At 41.9% G+C, this 22,714-nt stretch overlaps 2 protein-coding genes across 2 annotated transcripts in view; one reads left to right on the top strand and one right to left on the bottom strand.

Moving 5' to 3' along the window:
- Nucleotides 1–2,186: 2,186 nt before the first annotated feature.
- Nucleotides 2,187–13,825, bottom strand: dcp1b (decapping mRNA 1B). The gene is made up of 12 exons (XM_070928729.1): nt 13,667–13,825; nt 13,129–13,169; nt 12,690–12,817; nt 6,302–6,368; nt 5,835–5,938; nt 5,548–5,666; nt 5,208–5,306; nt 4,129–4,930; nt 3,856–3,906; nt 3,455–3,663; nt 3,060–3,272; nt 2,187–2,900 (listed from the first exon to the last, which is right to left on the bottom strand). Exons 1-12 carry the CDS (start codon nt 13,823–13,825, stop codon nt 2,823–2,825), a joined length of 2,070 nt encoding a protein of 689 aa, XP_070784830.1. The 3' UTR covers nt 2,187–2,822.
- The window catches only part of cacna1c (calcium channel, voltage-dependent, L type, alpha 1C subunit), a 179,217-nt gene continuing 166,153 nt past the window's right edge, over nt 9,651–22,714 (top strand). The window contains exon 1 of the mRNA XM_070929300.1: nt 9,651–9,774. Coding sequence (XP_070785401.1) covers nt 9,651–9,774 — 124 coding nt within the window. The remainder of the gene's footprint in view (nt 9,775–22,714) is intronic.

Below are 22,714 nucleotides of genomic sequence, written 5' to 3'. Positions count from 1 at the left end.
ACCGAAACACATGAGCATCATTCAGAACATGTTGATGTTTATTGTTTTAGGTTAGCTTGAATGGTGGGTTTTATTTTTATTGTACATGCATTTATGTATTTTACTTTTTCATGTATCTTGTGTCTGTGTTTCACCTGGTTCAAGACACATTTTGTTGGTACAGGCACAGGATTTTTAATTTGTTATTTTACAGTGTCAAAAAACAAAAATGATGTTAGAAAATTAAGTTCTAAGTTCATTTTTGACTTTGGGAACAGCAGCTGAGAAAACGGTCTCAACACAAGGATTATTTAGTAGCTGTTCGGGAGCTTTTGATCATATCACATGATCTTCAGAGTTTGACAATTTGTCACTGAAGGTCTTCAAATTTCCATTTCTCTTTGAGCACTTGAAGGACTTCTCAGCTACGTAAGTTTAAAAGCTGGGGTTAAAAGTAAATAACAGTTGAGAAAACATTCTCACCACAAGGCCCAGAAGATCATGTGATATGATCAAAAGCTCCCGAACAGCTACTACAAGATGTTTTCTACTGGGTCACATGCCCTCTCCTCTTTAGTCCTGGTACAAATGACAACTCCCCTGTTCAGTCAAATTAACACCATTGTGTTAGCAGCTCTGCTTTATTGGCTTGTACTGTGTGCTCAGTTAAGCGCAACAAACACAGGGAGCCATTTAATATTGAAAAAACACAAAAAAACTAATGTGTAAAGTCTATTAGAGGTAATTGGGCAGAGTCTCTCAATACTGCTGGGTGTGTAAAAACAGTTGATTAATCACTGTAGACATTATGTTACACTATTGATCGTGGCAGAAGAGAGCAATAATGTGACATTAAAGCAATAAGGAGTGTACCTTTACTGGGATTAGTGTTACTTGAGGCTGGATGAATCTTGAATAATAATAATAATCATAACACCAGTCAGCCATGCATATCCATACAGACAATAAAAACAGACAGTAAGCAACAACAGAGGCAGTTTGAGAACATTTAATACCCAATTAAAATATATTCCAGTTTATGTAAGAGCAAAACATTCCTGACAAAAAGAAATACAAAGTGTGTAAAAATGTTTTTTTTTCCCATTGACATTCCAATGTCTGATATCATTTTAAATGACAATGTTTAAAACTTACACAACTTACTTACATCTTAGCTGTACATTTATTTGTAATGTAACATGCTGGTTATTTGTACTATGAGAACAATACATTTTGCTTCTTGAGTAGAAAAATAGGGGAAAAAAATATTCTGTATTGTCTTTTTTTTTTGTTGCTTCTGTTTTTGTGTACTGTGGTAGCTACTGTGTAGTCTGGCTATATATGAGCTAAGCACAAACAAACCCTGACAAAATTAAATATTTGTATTGACTGCGACGTCTCTGCTGTACTGAGTGAGGAACTGGGTGATATTGAGTGGGAAGCTTAGTTTTATAGGGTTAACCGTATTTTGGAAATACATTGTCTATAAGATTTTCTACTACAGTTGCTTTAAACAGGCCTGTGAACTCTCCATTTGAATCAAGCAATCATTTGTGTAACTGGATTTACCATCAATAGCAAAGCATTTGATATATATATATATATGCAATAAATTGTTTTATTATTCCTGAGGGGAAGTTGTTTAGTTTTGCAGAGAGAATGTTCACCAATTGTGGAATGAATGCAAAATCACTAAAGTTAAAGTTACAACAATGACTGGCAGGAAAAAAATAGCTTGAGTGACATTTCAGTGTGTTAAAAGGTTGTCAACGGTTTTTCTGTGATGATAAAAACCCTTTTGTTCAACTGAAATGAAATTATCTAACCTTTAAAACTGTCCAATTACATAACTGACAATCTGTAAAAACACCTCTGAACTAGTTCTCTGTGAGGTAGTGCAGGTTAACAATCTCCTGTACTTTCCTTATTACTTCAAGCTAGATGGATACCATGTAATTTTGAATTCTTCATCATGATAATAATATTCAGCTATTCAACATTTAGTTACTGTAACTAAAATACCAAATACATATATTTATGACGGATTGTGTCTGCTGAAAAAGAAGGAAAAAAAATCAAAATGACAAGGTATCACTTTAATAACTTTAAAAGAATTTGGATAGTAAAATATACTTACTTAAAATTAATTTCGAAAGCAAACTAGTAAGAACTTAATTTAAAGGATTTGTAAATTAAAATCCAACAAATTCTGATAACATTTAAACATACTTACTTTTCCAAATGTACAGAAAACAAAACATGTTTAACACTGCACATAAGTGAAGTCGGCTTCAAGTCAGTTTGAGCATATCCTTCAGCACTAGTTCTTAGACTAGGAAGACTTGTTTGTTAAAGCCCAGGAGGCTGGCTGGTGTTAGATGATTGTGTCGGAGTCAAGACTACAGATTATAACAACACAAGACAAATTCAATTTTGCTACATTTGGTGAAAAGAATAGTGCAGGATTCTACTAAATTCAAACACCTGTGAGGTTGCAGCATATTGCGTCTTCACTGAGAGTGAACTATAGGCTACGTTTCCCTCTTAACTACAGGTGAGGTCAATGGTTATGCCACATTTGTGCCAAAAATTAGTGGAGAATTGTTTTGTTTTTTTCAGAGTCACAGGATGAAAAGTTGGAACATGAAAATAAAACACATTTCTAATGTTTGATAACTGCTTTTTTTGTTGCAACTAGAGACACTTGGTTTGACTGTCTATACAGGTAGAGATACAGTGAGCGTGTGTGTGATTGGAGGAAGTGGTACATCCATAGTAAGTGTAAGAATGAGCCTTGCCGCTCTGGACAGGGTGTATGCATAGACAGAGGGTGCGAAGACTCATCAGTACTTGCTGCTGGAGTCGTTAGCAAAGCGGCTGACGTAGGTTTCATAGATGGTGTCCAGGAATGAGCTGTCAGTCTGAAACACACAAGCAAGGATCATCATACTGTACGTTTGTGTGCGTGCATGTTTATTTGAACATATACTCTGCTGCTTTGCCCATGCCCAACGACTGAAGAGCTCAGCTTAGAAGAAAACATAAGCAGAACAAATGGTGTGAGGCCATTTTTTTTCTACCTGGATCAGATGCAGCAGTGTGGCTTGAAGCTGGCTTCTGGACAGAACTCTGATCTCCTCCTGCAGCGGGGGTCTGGACAGGGTTGAGGGGGCAGGGCAGCTCTCCTGGGCAACCGCTGACAACCCGCCACTAGATTTTGCCTGAGTGAACACACTGGGAGAGAGGAGCAGGTTTGGGGCCACAGTGGCTGGTATCCGCTGGGGGGAGATGACCTGGACAGACAGGAAGAGCTATTAGTACTCCTTAATTCTTGTTGTTCCCAGTGACTAAAAAACCCTCATTCTTCAACAGCTACATTTCAATCCGAATACTTTTAAGTGAATGAGGATGTGAATCTTTATGCAACATCCTAAAAGTTAAAAGTTAACACAAACAGTAAACAAGTCGTGTTTACCTGAAACTGCAGTGCAGCCTTTTGACCTGCAGTGGCTGTCTGGTGTGGGATTGGGCCTACAGCTTGAGTGGGTCCCAGAAATCGAGGGGCCAGTCCCGGACAGAGTCTAGGGAGATCGTGGGAAACCAGGCTTTGCTCTTGCTGGACCAGCTGGAGCTTTTGCAGGAGCTCATGAGGAGACACCACACCGGGCATCTGGGAAGACAGGCCTGATGAGAGAAAACAAAGGACCCAATGATTAGAATGATTTTAACAGCTTACACAGATAAAACATAAAAAAATCATCTTGGCTGAGACATTTTAAAGTTCAAATAGAAAAACAGAGACAGATTTTTTGACAGATAATTTTGTGTGACACTACAAGGTGAGTGTTTATTATTTCAAGCAAACTGACATCATACCTTGTGAAGGTGGAAGGACTTGGTCATTGGTCCCCTGAGATGGCAGCAAACCTGGTAAATATAATTGAAAATGATGAGGGAGCTTTAACTTGTTACTTATTTATTAGCTATTATTTATTATTGCATACATTATACCATCCATTATTGGTATTTACTCATCATTTATATAATATTTCACTCTTACATTTGCCAGAAAAGTATATGTAGTGCACTTACTCAGTACATGGTCATAGTGCTTATTCATGGTGTACTGATAACATAAAGATGCCCCACCTGTTCCCTGTATAGTTGGAGCTGACTGGCTGTTGGGCTGCGCCTCTAGTTGAGGTTTAGGTGGGCTGAAAAACAGCTGCTGGGTTTGTTGCGCATGAAGGTGGGAGCATGAGTCCACCATTACGGCCTGGGAAGGGAGATGGGGATTCGGCTGCAGGGGAGGAGGGTTGGAGGAGGTATGAGGCGGCTGGATTTGGAAAAGTCTCTTGATTGGGTCAGGTTGAAGCTGTTGCTGTTGATGATGATGATGGTGGTGCTGCTGATGATGATGGTACATATGGTGAAGATGGTGGTGATGCTCCAGCGGCACCCCGTTGTCACACAGCCTGTTCTCAGGGGACTCGGACACGGTCTGAAGTACCCCTCCGACACCCCGCTGTCCCTGCATGAGCTTCTGGATGGCTGGGCAGTGCTGAGGCTGGTTCTGCTGCTGCTGCTGCTGCTGCTGCTGCTGCTGCTGCTGCTGCTGCTGGGTGGTAGTGGGACACTGCAGCAAGCCCACAACATTTCCACCATCTTCCCTGACCGTTTGTCCTCCAATCGCAGCCCTGAGCCCTCTATCCGGAAACCCAGCCATGGCGATGTTCCCTCCTTGGGAGGTCACACTTTTGCCAGAGTTCACGGTATCCTCGTATGTCAGTGTGCGAGCTACAGGTGGGCGCGTGACTTTTCCCGTTGATGACCCCGACCCAGGGGCCGACAAAGGAGAGACTGGGTCAGGTTTGGGTGAGTGCTGATGTTGATATTGAGAGCCGAAAAGAGTGGCCAGAGAGAGAGGCTTGGGTTCGGCACCTTCAGTGTCCTGGATGAGACAAACAGAGAGAAGGGGAGGAGAGCAGCATGAGAAGAGAGGACTAAGAGAACTTACTACGATGCTGTTATATCTGAAGTATTGTTAACAAATCAGGCTAACGGTCTTTAAATGGCAATAAAATCAAATGGACTGGATAAAGTCAATACTGAGTTTGTAACGCCAACACTTTTTTCAACACATTTTATCACGAAGGGGTTCATCAAGGAAAGACAATGTACTGAATGCAAGCCTGGAGTGAAATAGGAAGTGGGTGTAAGTGTTTCACCTGAGTGTTTGGTTTAACAGGTATTGGTTTGATCAGGTTGGTGTTTCCACAAAGAACACTGCTGACACCAATCTCCTTGGGCTCTGATGTAGACTGCCCCTGAGAGAGACATATGCGGAAAAAAGAGATAATGTGAAGCAAAGAGAATGAGAGAGACAAGGTCAGAGAGACAGACAGAGAAACAAAAATGTACAATAAGTGACTTAAGAGGATCTTAGATGATTCTGTACCCCCTACTGGTCAGTATGAGGAAATGCAAATGATCAAATAAAATGTGTCACTTTTTTCCAGAACAAAATTATTTCATGCCATTCAAATTATTATGCAGGTGTTTCACTACCTTGTCATACTCTGTGCGTGCTTTGGTCAACATCTGGATGATGTCCACTGCCTTCGCTTCACTTCCACCTCCTCCAACTACTCCTCCTCCTCCTCGTCCTCCAACTACTCCTCCTCCTCCTCCTCCAACTACTCCTCCTCGTCCTCCAACTACTCCTCCTCGTCCTCCAACTACTCCTCCTCGTCCTCCAACTACTCCTCCTCGTCCTCCAACTACTCCTCCTCGTCCTCCTTCTCGTCCTCCAACTACTCCTCCTCCTGCGACTACTCGTCCTACAACTCCTCCGCCTCCTGCGACTACTCGTCCTACAACTCCTCCTCCTCCTCCTCCTCCTCCTGGGGACAACCATCCACCTTGAGTCTGAACCAAGGCCTGCTCCTGCTGGGTCAGACTACACACATGCACATGTACGCACACACACACACACACACACAAGCACACACACACACACACACACGTCCATGTGAGAACACTTTACCTTTAAACCAAATATATGTTTTTAACCAAAGTAAAAGAAACATATTCGCTTAGCTTGGGAGCCTAGCTCACTAAAACATACCACGGTTGTCATGTGTTGGCTTTAAGCCCCAGACACAGATCCATTAATAAACATATGTAGTCTCTGTTGAGTGCAGACTAAGATATCAAACAAACAGACCATAACTCACTAGTTCCTATTTAGAGAACCAAATTTGAATTTTGTTTTCTTTCTAAGTGCTGTATATATAGAGTTTGTGGTTATATAAGCACTTACATCTTCATCCTCTGGGCAATGCGTTGGCAGTCCTCCTTATCATAGAACCAAATCCCATGGATAACCACTGGAGGAGTGAGGAAGAGGGGGAGAGAGAGAGAAGTGAACTTTTTAACATGTCGCATAAAGCAAAATGTGACAAAGGTCCTGGCCTGGAGTAATGCCCCCCGTCTATGCCAATTATCAAGTGAGCTGGTGAAATAATGAAACTGCCTGTTGGATTTTGAGATGCACCAGCTAGTAAGGTCAGCAGACAACAAAATGAGTTTTCTGACCTGCCATACCCTTACAATCAAATGAGTGCACAGACATGCTGTCGTACCACTCTGCTGCTATGACGTCAGTGCAGGCCCGGCAGACATGTAAACGGTTTATTATTAGCCCTGCTGGGTCTAAACCCAGGGTTTTAAAATGAGTCATTTCCCAATGGGAACAGAAGCCAGCAGTGCCATTATGGGCCCCAGGAGTCTGAACTACATAAACATGGTCAACAAGGGAGGAAAAAGGCAACATTAACACCCATTTGTCACAGGATTACACAGCAGTAAGCAAGTATGTTGTCTCATTTTACTATTTACATTTGCAGTGACTCCAAAAAGCATATTGAAATCGGTAGCGTTGTTGCAATTTCTTTCAATTTCAGTCAGTGAGGAGAGACTTTATTATTTATTTTTAAGGAAATAAAAAAAACGAATTTATCCACTCACACAAGTGCCAATGAGCACCTGATTTATGGTACCAAAACCACCAAAACAATACCTGTTCTGAATACCCTTCTTTAGGGGAATTTGAATGTGTTTTCTTTTCTACAAAACCACTTTTCTTATTTAACAAAAAAGGTCTCAAATTCTAAACACAAGCAGCTGAACAAGAACTTTGCCTGAATAAAATACAGACAAAAATATGATTTAAATCAGAAGCTGTCCAATCAAAAAGTAAGATGAAAGGACTACGAATCTGAGCAAGCATTCGATGCCAACTTTTGGTACTTAACTGTTGATACAGTCGGTACAAAAAAGTTATTGAGGCTTGATACCAAACCCTAATCAAGACAGCAGGACATCCTCTCACACCTCAACACACTTACTTTCTAAAGTGAATCTCAAGAAAAGATAAGGCCAAATCCAAAAAGGAAAAGAGGCAAAGTGTTGAAGACATGAGCAAGTAAAAGAGGGAAAGAGAAACACTTATGAATGAAGTGGAGAGGCAGGACTTAAAGCCAGACAGAATAGAGAGAGAGACAGAGAACAGAGAGCAAAGTGGGGTCTACTGTATGTGGTGGACAAATTTATCAGTCCTATCAAAGACACACGCACACACACACACACAGCCATGGACACAAATACACACACTTGGCTACAAATGAGGTTGGACAAGCCACTGAGGTCAGCGTGGATGAGGGGAACAGACCGAGAGGGAGAGGCAGAGACACATACGTACACACACGTAGAGAGTTCAGTTGAGCCTGGGAAAATCAGCCCAGTACCAAATAAGTAACTGCAGTGGGAGACAGTCTGGTGGAGCCAGAGCCACTTAGTGCTCACTGGGGATGAGACTGACAGAGACAGAAAGACACGCAGTCGAAGTCAGAGAGCTGGAAAATTGAGAAAAAATTAGCGAGACGGATACAAAATAGGAAGAAGTGAGGTGTGTTAGAGAGGAGATAATCAACAAGTCCATGAAGAGGGAAAGACCTAGTTCTGAGAGCTCCTTAGCTGTCAGGAAACAGAGACGGGAACTTTGTCAATGAATAAAAAAATGTTGAACCGAAGTGTCCCCTCACAAACAGAAAGATAGGAGAAGAAGAAGAAGAGGACAAGATAGAAACTGTTGGATGGAGGACATTATCACACAAGTTCTTAGCTGCCCTGACCCTCCAAAAGTCTAAACCTCAACAAGATAAAGACAGAGAGTCAGAGGGGGAGAGAGAGAGAGTGGGAGGAGGACTACAACCAGTAGCACCAACAAAAAAGCGGCCGTGGCCACAAGGTTAAGCTTTCAGGGCGAATATTAGAGAGAAAGGGGGTTCCAGTCAACAACACTGGAGACTGTGAGAGAGAGAGAGGAAGAAAGGCAGAGGGACATCAGCATTGAATGAGTGAAGCAGAGATCCTAACCAAGTGAACTGGACTGCGAACTCCACTGAGCGGTCACATGGGCAGATCTCTTCAATACAAGGATGACCAAAATGTGGGAGCACTATTAGGAGGGGTCCCTAACTTCTGAATATGACGGCATCCCTTTACAGTTTGAACAAGGAATATCGGAAACTTCTGCAATAACCGCCCTACTGAGGTTTGTAAGTGATCCCGGACTAAAGCTGTGTGGTCCTTTCAATCCCTCTGTGACTATGACAAACCAGCCAAAAACAGCGAGCACTCCCGCACGTGTTTTGTCTGCTGTAGACCTCCAGTAAGTCTTTGACGGGACTCCAGTGTGACATTTTTAATTTTAGTAGGACTTCAACGTGTCATTGTCTGTTCTAACTACTCTGTCGGGACTTTGCTTTTAAAAGAAGACATCTTTAGTTGCATCTGATTTATATGTTTTCAGTTGCTTTTTCCAGGAGGTTTAAAGTTTGACAATACAGTAACCGTGCTTGGCTGTAACCTTAACCGCACTACTGGGACTACTCAAAGAATACTTTTTTTATGTTTTGTTTAGCTTTCGTATGGTTTGAAATGCTTACATATTTGTAAGCAGCAGTGTCTTCCAAAGATGGATTAGGTGTGCTTTTACTGCAGTATGTGATCAGCTTTGTGGGGACAGCTCAGTGCATCAGTCATGAGTAACAGTGTTGATATTCTTTTAGCTTATATTTAGTTTTCTGGAAGTTTGTCAGGGTTAGGTGCTCTTACAGTAACACACATCCATGCTTGGAATTATTGTTGTCCGAAAGTCACTTCCTTTGTTTGTAGGAATGGAATTTATGACACTGGAGGAGGAGTAAATATTGAGATTTATATCTCACAAAACTTTCATCTAAGAAGACATTACCAGCATTGTTATGCCTTCCTCCTGAGGCTTAACTGCAGGCACGTTCAAATTGCTCTTTTGCTACTGAAGCCCAGTTCTAAGGAGGCTGTATGTGCACTACCTGACCTGACTAAAGGGACACTTACACAGTGCTATCCATTACAGTAGTGCACCATCAGTCGTCTGATCCTTCACCTCTGAAGAAGAAAAATCTTATGAGAGGAAGTGTCACCTCACCTTCATTGTTCCTTTTGCTAGATAAGGAATTACTGGAGCTGCAACTTCAGTATAGTCGGAGCAACTTTAAGTTCTACAGAGACCCAAAGAGGCAATTACTACCAGACTGAGAGACTACTGAGAGACCAGTGGAGCCATGCTAAGAGGCCTGTTTCAAAGGAAACCTAAACATGAGAGACTGGAGGAGGAACCTGAGGTCAGATTTAAAGGCTTGCTGGTGTCCGAGAGAGACCTGGGATATACATACGTCCGACCTGGAGGTAAGACTGGCCATGACACCTGATATATAGGACGCAATACACATGTTAAGTGGAGTGCTAGTGTTAGCCACATCCAGTATATGTGCCTAGCGGGCTACAGTGTATACAGCAGTTAAGTTCACATCCACATCAGTATCAAATGTAAGATAATACAACACAATACATTAGGCCTGCAACTAATTATTATTTTCATTATCCATTAATCTGCTGATGTATAATGTATATTCCAAAATCTACACAAAAGGGGCAGTGGCGTGGGAAGACAGATATAACTATTCACGTCTTGCACGTAAACTTTGAGTCAAACAGGGAATACTGGAACCTAAACTTCTTACCACCCAAATATTTTTTTAATCAAGTAAGACATTCAAATTAAGTATCTAGTGGAGCAGACAAACTCACCACCCACAGCCAAAAATCATGACACTAACACTGCCATGGTTAGGGGATCAACGCCACGTGCAGATAATGGGGAAACCAGGTGCTTATAGGAAGGAATGTAAAAAGCTGTCTGTCGTTCCCTCTGTACTCGGATATTTGCCAGAGGAATAATGACTTGCTCAGACTAGAATTCTCTTCCCTGAATCTTGCCCTGTTCTGTGGTATATCTCCACAGTTTATTTTTAGCCTGGGGTGCCACTGTGTGCCAACTGCCATTCCAGGAAGTAACGGCAGCACTGAGAGCTACATGTTTGTCTAATGATAAGATTCCACGACCCTTGCGCACAGAGGTCATGACACAGTGGGACTGGCGGCATTACCAACAGCCTGGGGCCTAAATAGTCCTACTGATCAGATGTTAGCCAGTGAAAAAAACATATTTTTTGAGCTGAGATGCATTCCTGTTTGTACAGCTTTCTGGAAAAGATTCCTCCACCCCACACACACACACCATCATCATCCTGTAAACGCTCAGTGATTGTTTGCTTTCTCATGCTGTACTTGGGAAGTGACATTTCAATGTCTCTTAGAGCATCTGAGGTGCTGTTTCTCTGGTTATGTGCTTTGTAGTGTTTTGGTAGTTAAATCTGGCTGAATCTTGTCACATATCTGCATGCTACAAATTTCATTTGGGGTCCAACAATAGTAAACCTAGTAAATCACAACGACTATGGCGATAAAAATCAGTTTGATTACAACCATACTGCATCTGTCCTTATTTGGGTGCTTTATTAGGTTGCTATGTACCACCTACTCTTAAACTCACATCATTCCTGCTCATATCTCCTTTTTATCAGAGGAAACAGTCATCAACTGAGCTGTGATTACTGGTTTTATGTGTTTTTAAATGTCTTTCCTTCCCAAGACGTTAACCATCCACTTGCAATTTATTCCCCATTACTTATGTTCTGACCACATCTAGAGGCAAGTACTATCACAGATCATCATGAGCTCTGAGCACATTTAAACCTGGTGTAAAAGGTGTTAAGAGGTCACTAAGAAACATTTATGTCACACACATTATTTCACTAAGCCTTCAGGATGTTTAATAATGTCTATGTTGTATAAGTGTCAGCGAGACAAATTAAGTACTACAGTACGGGGATCAAAGCAGGCGTAAGGAATCCACTGGTATCTAAACACAGCATTCCACCTGCCTCTTACTGAGCCTGATGGAGAGTGTGAGACCATGACAGAGAGGGGGGAGGTCTGTGTGTGTGTCAGCGATTCCTGAGTGAGTGTGTGTTTATATTATCAGTGACTGTTGCGGTGTATCTAATCTCTGCTGGCTGCTTCTGTAGTGCTGTCAGGCTCTTCTCCCACAGGCACCACTCTGCAACGTGTTTGTGTGTGTCTGTGTGTGTGTGTGTGTGTGTGTGTGTAACCCAGATGTAGGTCTCAGAGTGAGACAGGCTGACAGAACTGGAGTCACCGCAATACCTCTGTACCTTATATGGAACTAACGTTTCCCACTCAAATGAACAGCGTGCTACACACTTTGGTCACTTTATCAAATTGTTAACCTTTTATCTAACTTCCTCCCAGTGGCTATAGATACAGCTGTCATTTTCAAGTGTGATGTGATCACATTTCTATCAGGTCTTTAAAGTCAGATTTGGTCTCATGTAGATTCAGAGTTTATTCGCAATCCAGTGTGAACAGCTTACATGCTTCTAAACAATCTAAAAGAGTCAAGGGAGTTACAAATAGCGATAAAAACACAGGAGTCTTTTGAATCAGACCCAAAAATAACAACAAGAAGCACAATTCTAGGTGTTTTTTGTCTTTTTTGATGTTCTCTCCAGTCCTTCTCACTATCTACATCTCTGTATATACAGACTAAAGACTCTCTTTTTGATATTTGTCTTTTTTATCTTTTTATCCATCTTTTTTTCTGGTGAAACTGTTTATGTCTCTGTCTAGCTCTTGTTTTCTGGTGAAACTGTTTATCTCTCTGTCTAGCTCTTGTTTTCTCTCTCTTCCTGTTTGTCTTTGTCTCTATCTTTCAATAAGTTTGTCTCACAAGTGTCCGGCTGCTTGTGAAACGCAGCAAACAATTTAGTCTATGTGGCTAGTCCTGGTAGTTGGCCGTCTGTACAGTCTGCAACTGTCTAAACTTTAGTGTGACTCACTCCTTCACATTTTCAAAAAAACTTTTCTTTTGCAATTTTTGTTATCCTCATTTCTTTAATGTTTTAAGATTTGGTCGATATTCAGCATATAGTGAGCTACACTGAAAGTAGCTTGGCAATAAAACTGTCAGTGAATCACTCTGCTGGTGATTATTATGATTCACTCACTGCAGTGAATATCACACTAAAAGACATGACAATGGGTATAAAACTAACTGAAGGTATCTGTGCATATACTGTGCTCAACAGGTGTTGAGAGCAAAATATGTAAGACAAAAAACTGAAGGTATCAATAATTAAGGCAGATATAAGAAGTGTGTCTGTGTGTGTCTTTCTCCTTACATCGTGCATTGCGGTAAAGAAGGAAGGGGTGCTGGAGCTGGAAGTCCAGGTCTTTGGTGATTGGCTCTGTCAAGTTCTCCATACTGAGTCTGTTCATAATGGTGAAACCATGCCTGGGAGATGCAAGTCTGAAATATACAGAGGACAGAAATGCAAACAACAAGTCAATCACAATTTGAAACAACTTGAAACTTCAGCTATGCCATACCCTGCCATATTCACCATGATATATTGCGCAGAAAGAATTGTGCTACAAAATATAATATTAGTAAAACTATAAAAGACAACTATTGGTCCCAATTTTGCATGATAACATTTCAATATGGCTGTAGTTTCAATATGTCTGTTAAAGAGGAATTCTCAACAAATAAGAACTGTACTTTATGTAAAGTTTGGCATGGAAAATCTTTAGACTCCAACATGTCAGAGACTTCATTACCTTGTGTAGATAAAAAGGGTGCCTTCCACCTCAGTCTTCTCCTAACAAACACACACACAAAAAGCAAAATGATGACTGGCAAAACAGAGCAGCCAAATCTCTTTTTCATTTGTGTCATTCTGTACTTTTGTGTAAAAAACGTCAGTGTGCGTCACTGGGACAAGCAAAATCCAATATTTTAAAATAACAAACTCTCAAAAAATGAATATTGTACAAGACCAAGCAGCTGAACTTAACATGACTGTCTTCTGAGGAACAAGTTGTTAACAATACGTGTTTACTGCTAGGGGGCAACATTCACTTTTAAGTATCATCTAACAAGTAGTACAGTATTCCAGGGAATCAGATAATAGATCATTAAACGTTTCCATTTTTGTGGAAAATAACTCTTTAGACCCTAAACGCCCATAGCTGGGTTAACAGTACTATAACTTAAGTTGGGGTAAATCTGTGTCAGTGACAAAGCGCGCCTACCGGGCTGGATGGCGAAGCTAAGCTAAGTTAGCACATGATATCCTTAACCAAAGTTCCGGCTTACCCACTCATTTGCCCTATTGTTATACGTATACAGGGCGACTTGGCTGGCCACGTCCACAATGTTATTTATGTATGGGTCTTGTCGCTGCAGAGCAGCCAGACTTATGTCCAGTCCTTTAGCGGTGAGGCAGCTGCTGCTACCTGCAGAAGTCGCTGTCATTGTTCCCTATGGAGAAGCTAGCTCGCTACCTAGCGTCAGCGGCTAACGAGTCACAGGAAGATGAGATAAAAACCAAAGCAGCAACAAGGTAAAAAAAAGGCAATTGAATCGGTACTTGCACAGTAGCTTGTTTTGACTGTAAATGTAAAATATTCAAGAGTTATCGAGTTCTAACTGCCATCAGTGAGTTTGTCAACGGCCATGTTTAGCCAGAGAGATTGTAAACAACTAGACATGAATAGTTGCGTAGCAGGCTAGGAGATTTCAATCCTATCAATCAACTTGGAAAAATCGATCGATAATTACTGCTGTCAACTGCTAGGGATTATTACTCATTGCACTGCTAATGGATTGGTTGTGGAATATGATTTATTTCTGTTTTATTTTCGTATTGGGGTGTAAGGGCTACAGTCCTCTGTATTAGTGGTATATATGTTTAGGCACACTTTTTGCTGGGTCCCTTAGTATTGTAAGGAAAGAAAGCTATCCTGTTTGATCCTGTTTTAACTTTATGTCCCTGTCGCTTCTCCCTATACAAGTAAGCAGCTGATGTTTATCTTTTGTCTTTCATCTCTGTATGTATCTGACTGCTGGGCAACATAAACACTTAAACACTGATGCTGACTGATGTATCCCCAATTCACAGCTACATTTCCCATAAAATGCACTAGGGGGCATCAAAGGGGTGGATAAAACACAACCATCCCTGCTCTATCCATTTACTGCATGTGCTGGAGTTGATCTGAAAGCCCAAACAAGAACGTGTGTGTGTGTGTGTGTGTGTGTGTGTGTGTGTGAGAGAGAGAGTATCCCCAAGAGTTTTGTCTTAATGGAAAGGGAAAGAGCAGTTACACCATGTTACGCAGACTCCCAATAGAAAGAAATATAATTTTCAGTGGGGTCTGTTCCCCTGCAAAGAGGAATCTCAATTTATCAAATTTTCCTCCATGTTCAGTGGTTTAAAATTTCACCTTCAACAATGCTGCTGTTCCTTTGTGTTTAGGCTGTTATGTAAAGAAGTGTATTCCTCTTGTGCTTAGGTTATTCGATGCAGTATTTTAGCAACAGTATATAATGCACCATTTCTAGGGTTCAGAAATGAAACAAATCCTTACAAATCAATACTCAAGGACATAACCATAACTGATACAGGAACAGGACTGGACATTCTTATAATCCAAATCAGCTATACCCATATCACACAATATCAGTTGGATTACCTGACTTTGAATCTCCATATTCAGTTCAACATATCCTGTTCTGTTGCAAGGGGACATCTCTTCACCCCACCTCTTCAAGTGGACATACATAAGCCGCTTCATTCTGTATGCATTTGATAGTTGATTACTTCTTGTACAATCACTCAGTCAGTTAGACTTACAAACACTGATAAAGACAGAACATTGTAAATGGATTCCTCTTTCATCACTAAATTACTATTTAGCATTATGTATAAAATATGTGCTCCTCCTATCCTCTGCAGTGTACTGTAATAGCTCTTTCAGTAATTAGATTTATACTGTCACAAGTTTTGAGATGTACAACAGCTGGTGTGCATCCATCAACAGCCATGTCGGAGTGTCCTTGAGAAAAACAATGAGTATCCAACTGCTAACTCAGTTTAAGCATTACTGGATAAAACCATCTGCTTTAAAAATGGCAAACAACTTCTTAAATGTGAATAAAGCACTTCCAGGTCAGAGTATGACACGTCTGCCTCACCATTAACATGAAAATAGCTGCTTTGTGACTCAGTATGGGCCTGTTTGTCTCTTGGCATGTGTGTCTCTGACTTTGTCAGGTGTTTCAAGGTATATATGTCTATTTGTCAGTGTGGTATCTTTCTGTTTGTCAGTGGGTGTGTCTGTGTTTGTCAATGATGGGGCTAATGAGTTATCCATCAGCAGGTCAATACTGTCAATAACCATTCAGTCAAGATTGAGTACTGGACTCTGATTGGTGGGGATAGGCAGAGAGTTGCTGATGATTGGCTCACAGGCAGGAAGGAAGATGGGATATAGCCAGCAGGCAGCTTGTTGAAATTTAACAAGGGGAGGTTATGCATTGTTATGGGGGAAAGATGGGGACATTGTAATTTTGTTTCCAATTTTTACATCATATATGCTGTTAGTTAAGAGATGACAGATCTTGGAACAAGTTGAGAAATTATTATTGTGCTGTGATGGAAGGCAATTTTACACATTTTAATTAAATCATTATCCTGCATCAAAAGAGGCCTGTTGAAACAAAACAATAGCGTTCTAATAATAATGATAATAACTGGTGGGAAACAGATGTATAATTTACATCGGGGATACATTGCATGACTTCAGTTATCCTGGTAAAGCCATCCATATGGATGCACGTGGGCCTGAAGGTAAAGGGCCATAGTGAATGGGTGATAGATGGCCTGCCTGGGGTGTTCCATGTGGGTCCATTGTGGCTCCAGGTGGAGACGTTATATTCCACATTTGAGTCCTCATTTAACACTGAATTTAAGTACCTGAGTTCATCTTTATTGTAGCTTTTATTCACAAAAGAATAGTTGAGCTGAAACACCCTTTTCACAGTAACCCACTCTTTATACTTTAATGTGTAGAAATGTTCACACCATGGAGGCCTGGCCACAATGTTTTGCTGATGGTCAATGAGCAGCCCAACTGGCACCCATTAGATTTTCTAAAGTAATTCTCATATTTAGTCTTAATTTTCCTTTTATATTTTTCAAGTCAAAAACTTAATAATGAACAGCACAATTGTAGATTTTCTTTGCTTGATATTTTGCACAACCAAAATGACATAAACCATATATAAAAATGCATAATTAGATATGTAAAGTATTTTTTCTTAGCTGGTGAAAAACTGAAACTACTTGTTAGTGCTCTACTGCTTTGGTAGTTAATGTTTCAAAGTGTTTAATTTCATATTTCAATCTTTATTTTTATTGCTTATTCATTTTGGGGGGAAAAGAGACATGATATATTACTTAATGCCAAAGCTGAAAAATTACCGAGAATAACTTATTAAAAGCAACATTTAAATATTTCTTTATGATCTTCATTTGAGTGTGGAATGGATCCCAAGAGCAAGTTTCATATTCATATCGAGTGCGTGAATTGGAAAAGGCAATAAATGAACAAAACCTGAATCTCATATTGTGCAGCTGAATAAAGTAGCTGCCTCTGTCATGTGGGGAATCCCCCTTGACTGACCAGCAGATTGTTGGTTTCCCACATGAGATACATTTGAGTGTGTTTGTCTGCACAGAGATTCCCAGAGACCAACTGAGCTTTAGAGTCACACACACTTGCACATATACAAAGGGGTCGGGAACTACAAATATAGTAACAGTCATAAATAGAATAGATATTCCATGTGCAGGCTGGATTACAGAGGACATTTGTGTGTGTGAGTCTGTGTGTTTGTGTGTCCCCTGGGCACAAGTGTCTGTTCCCACGACCTGCCCTCCATCCGTTCTTCCTTCTTTCAATCCTTCCTCCCGTCTGTCCTTCCATTCACTGGCCAGTGTAATCAAACAGAGGCTGATTTGGCAAGAAAGTGACAGGGAGGCTCAGACCGCCATTATGCCACTCAATGTCCATGTGTCTCACTTTCACCACAGGGCAGTCATCTGCAGAGCTGGAAAGTCACTAAGTACTTTGCTTCAGGATTTACAGTTTCTGTTGCTTTATACTTTGACTCTACTACATTTCAGAGCGAAATATTACTAATGTACTTTTTACTCCACTGCATTTATCTGACAGCCATAGTTACTAGCTACTTTCCAGATTCAGATTTTAAATAAAACAGAAAACATATGACAAAGCATTATAAAAGATTTAACCAGTAGTTGTCTACCTTTTTGGGCTTGTGGCGCCTTACAAAAAAGCAGTGTCTAGACGGGGCCCCTTGTCTTGTTTACGGTGTCTATGACTTGTTAGCAGTTCCACCAAAGAGTGAATTCCCTTCTAAACTTTGGGTTTGAGGCCCAAAGAGGTGAAAAAATCCAATATTTCACCCAAAAAGCAATGATTTAGAATGATGATAAAGAAGCTAAAAGTCGCTCCACCTTGAACACCTTTAAATGTAAAATGCTATGTATGCATCGCTGCACCAGTATTAACAAAAAATGTATTCTATAGTTATATGTCAGTCACAGGAGACGTTTTTCTGCAGAACAAGTCCTAACAGCTGAAATGCTGCTTTTCTTAACAATTATACATTCAGTACGTACAACAAAAACTTGGGAATGTTTCCATTCATTCATCAGTGCAGCAATCCTTCAACAGTTCTTCTACAATCCTTACTTTCCCTCCAAATATACAGTATATTAACATGACATCTGCATCACAAAACACAATATATTGTTCAGATATAGACAATTCATCTGTCAAATGTCATCAATAGAATCATTTATCAGCTGTCTCCCTGTCTTTACTATGTCTACAGTGACACATGTAGACAAAAACTTTATTCTATTACAGGATGGTGGGTGGTGATTTGTGCTATGGCACTGAACAAATGAATACAGGCTGGGTTGAGTCATCAGATTCACCTCCTGATTATAGCCTACAGTGAGATTGACATGAGGCCTGCGCATTGTCAAGTTCGTATTCAGTGTCAAATACAATTATATGGGAAGGCCAGAACCATAATTAGAATCTGAAAATGCTGCTCAGTACCTTCAATACATCCTGATGTATTACTGAGCCCAATTATTCTGTTTTGTGAAGCATTGCCATAACCCTTTTTACACACTTGACATCTAAAAATGGGACTGAATTTGGGCTTCGCGAGTGTATCCATAAAAAGACAGGAACTGCTTTTCAAAATAAGGTCAAGATCCTTCTGAAGACTGAGTAGATAATGGGGAAAAAATGTTTCTTTCGTTGTTATCTTTTATATCAAGCTGTCTGTGGAGAGCTTTTACGAAAACAGCTCAATTTAAGAAGCGACATGTTATTGGTGCAAGCAGCACTCTCCAATAGCCTCAGTAGGAGCTATAGAGCCAAGCAGTGTCATCCCCGGTCCAGAGCTATTTAGTTAAGAGCTGATATTGTTGACTTTGTTTGACATTTTACTCCCAAATGAGCGTCATTCCATTGTTGTGTTACCTAAGAAAATGGGCCTGTGTCTCCAGAAAATGACTTTGTGTGCTTTAGGGGCCAGGACAAATTTGTTCCTGGCCATGGAGAACAATGTCAAAACATACTTCACTGTCCTGAGGGCAAAAATAAAATAAAAACAAAACATAATTGAATTCTGAAAATCATTTTATTGTCCTCTAGATAAAAAGGTTCACATTCAGCACTGACCTTCCTGAGCCTGTCGACTTCATGAGGCTCGAGTCGGTATTTACACAGCATCCAAAGATCTGAAAATCAGCTTCCTTGTGGTTTCTCCCTGTTTAAGAGAGCCTTGAAAAGATCAGAGCTTGAGTCATAAAAGAGCTGAAAAACCAGATCTTTAGTGTGTGTGTAAACACAGCCTTGGCCAAAGAAAAGAATGGGGCTGAGGCAGTCCAGATGTGGAGGGACTGTTGGCAAATCAGATGTAGGTACAACATCTCTGATCTCTGTTTCTTCCTGCAGAAATAAGAGTCTATGCAAGGCTTGAGCCTGCTATGGATCATTATCCCCCTCCCACCTCTCTCTCTCTCTCTCTCATACGTACACACACACACACACACACACACAAACACACGCACACACGCACAGGCACACTTTCTCCTTCAATTTCCTCTTGCTCTCTATCTTCTTCTTTGTATCACATGCATGAGTTTTTGGCCACCTTTCTTTTCTTTTTATGTCTTTTCTCCGACCCTCTGTTCCTTTTTAAGATGTTGGAAGCCCCCCCCCACACACACACACAAACACACACACACACACACTTCATCAACATCATCATCATCATCTTTGTCTTCATCATCACCATCATCATCATCTGGATACCAGCCGCTGGTTCTCAACTGTTGCCTATACAGTCTCCCTCCCTCCTTCTTTCTCTCTGGCACATACACACACACACTCTCTCTCTCACACACACACACACACACACACACACACACATCTGGAAACAGTCAAAGCGTCTACATGCACGGGGAGGGGGGGCTGCCTCTCTCTCTCGCTCTCTCTCTCTTTCTCGGTATCACTGCAGAGCTGAGCTGCAGGGGCAGCAGAGGCAGAGAGAAGAGAGAGCTCCAACTCCCGATCAGTGAGACACAGGCAGACAGACAGACAGGCACACAGAGAGACAGGCACACAGACTGACTGACAGACACCGCCGGACCATCATGGACTGGATCAGGACAGAGAAACCCGTCTCCGGATGAGACAGGACGGCCTGGCTTCTGTTATTTGGGGGGACTCTGCTATAGATACGTGGAATAACCGACAACCTATTGGGAGATTTAACCCCGTGCTACCCGTGATGGAATATTTACACTCTTCTCCTTTTCTAATTTTTCTTCTCTTCTCTTCCTCCTCCTTCTCGTCCTCCACCACCTCCACCACCTCCTCTTCTTCATCATCTCACATTTTGACAAGCTGCTGAAGATGCGCACGAATGCGTCTTTTGCGCACTTCCATTGCGACCGTCACTGACAGCGCCCGTGCTTCGTAACCTTTTGAAACCTTTGTTTTATTTAAAAAAAAAAAGCCAGCAAGGGAGAGGGGAGAAAGAGAGGGAGAGAGCGAGGTGTGAATTGAATTGAACGCGGTGCTGGTCTCATGTTTCTCGCCTAGGGCCCGGATGTACCGAGAGATGCACCGGTGCGTTTTCCCAACCGGTTCCGCCGAAAGCTCTCTCTTTTTTCTCGCCTTCACCTCCATCATGGGGATTAGGTAATATTCACTCCATCCGAAGAAACCCTCCCCATAAATAAGAATAACGGAATACCCAAAACTGTCCGCGTCAGACAGTTCTTTCTTCTTTTTTACCCTTTTTTAATTTTCTTTATTTTTTGGGGGCTTTTTTTCCTCTTATTTTCCCTCCTCCTCTCCAGCTTTTTCCTCTCTCTCTCTTCCATTCACCCATAGGGATAACGCCGGACTACATTTATGGTAAATGAAAGCAAAAACATGTACATCCCGGAGGACACCCTTGAGAACCATCAAGGTATGTGCTGTTTTTTGTTTATTTATTTATATTTATAACTGGCAAACATCTTGTAACTGTGCATGAGAGAGAGAGAGAGAGGGAGGGAGGGAGTAAAAGAGGTATGATGATCTCGAAATGGTGATGGGATGGGGAAGAGGAGGAGGAGGTGGAGGGAAAAGGGAGAGGGGTGTTAGCTCTCCCCTCGTTTTCAACAGATGGACAGATGCAGTTCTCTTTCCTCCACTTTCCCTCCGTGTGCAGTTTGTTTATGACCCCCCCCCCCCCCCCCCTCCTCCTCTTCCTCAGCTATGTGCAGTTTGAGCAGCAAGTGAACTTGTGCCATAATCACGCAACAAGGCTGCAGGTAGCCGCGGACAGATATGGATGAGGCCTTTCTCTTGCTTGGTTCAGTCCACACTTGTGGGTTTGACAGGCGGAGGAACTGTGGCAGAAAGGGTGGGCAGTGGTCACATCTAGCCAACAGGCAGCTGTAGGCGCGGAACAGTACTGTTTAAGACACATTTCCAGCAGAAACAAACGTGCCTGTACAAATCATTTGGCAGATCCTGACTCCTCAATGTTTTTCGTTTTGGGCACTGAACTAAACTGCACACGCAGGCCTACGTTTTGTTGGCCATATGTCATGAATGAACACACAGTGGTCGCTAAGGAGCAGGGGAATTGAGCAGCGCCCACCGATACGCGCACTCGATCACCATCGATCCTCCCTTCCTCTACAATCAATAGTCGTATTTGTCACGTTATAATCCAAGTTTCCACGTCCGCAGGGCTCCTTCATAGCAGCGCATCGAGATGACAGGTGGCAGCAGGAGGGCCTGCAGGACTCATTTGTCTGCTGAGAATTGGGTTGATGATGTGCTATTTTTTGTGGGGGGGGGGGGGGGGGGGGGCAGCGGAGGATAGTAGGTTGTTTCGCACAAGACACGACCGAAGTTCAACGTGACGACTTTTTAAGTGTTTAGCAACACGCGCGAGGAGTGAGTCGAGATCCAGGGCTGTGGTTCGCCTCGCGGTGAGGAAAGGGTCTGTTTGCATTGCGCAGTATTACGCGTCGCTCCTTCCACCCACGTTGCAGAGAGAGAAGCCCAGCAATGCACTGGTTTATGGCCGGCCGGACCTTGTACTTCAGCAAGGGGCTATTCAGCCGATCACTATTATCATCTTCATGACCGTAATCATCATCGTCGTCGTCGCCTTCGTCCACCACTTCCATCACAACCACATACCTCTCTGCCTTGGCGACAGGTTCCATAGCAACAGGGGATGAGGAGGAGAGGGGTGGCGGTGTATGTGTGTGTGTATGTATGTGTGTGTGTGTGTGTGTGTGTGTGTGTGTGTGCGCGTGCATCTGTGTCGCAGCGACGTACATTCACCAACAGTTTGCCCCCGAGAAGCAACTAATCACAGGTTGGATGTTACCTGCAGAAGCTGCCGTCATGTTCATCCAGCTAACACAGTTTGATGACAGGCAGCTCAGTGCAGAATGAAGGGCAGGTGTGTGTGTGTGTGTGTGTGTGTGTGTTCAGTCTGTGAGACAAACCAGTTACCTTGATCACCATGATACCATGATGTCATCTTAATCTATTATTATCAAAAAGGGCCTTTTAGTCCAAGACACAAGCAGATCTTTATGGTTAACAAGTAGATCCTTGATACAGCTTTTCATTTTCAATTCTTTTCCAGATTAGCTGGCCCTACAGCTCAGCATGAGACGATCAGTGCCACTCTGAAGTTATTGCTGCCTTTGTGTAGGGCATCCAAAAGTCTAAT

This window comes from Enoplosus armatus, chromosome 22 (assembly GCF_043641665.1).
Source record: "Enoplosus armatus isolate fEnoArm2 chromosome 22, fEnoArm2.hap1, whole genome shotgun sequence".
Taxonomy (NCBI): Eukaryota; Metazoa; Chordata; class Actinopteri; order Centrarchiformes; family Enoplosidae; genus Enoplosus; species Enoplosus armatus.
Note: the sequence above shows the minus strand (reverse complement) of the source record. Positions and strands in the feature narration are given on the sequence as shown.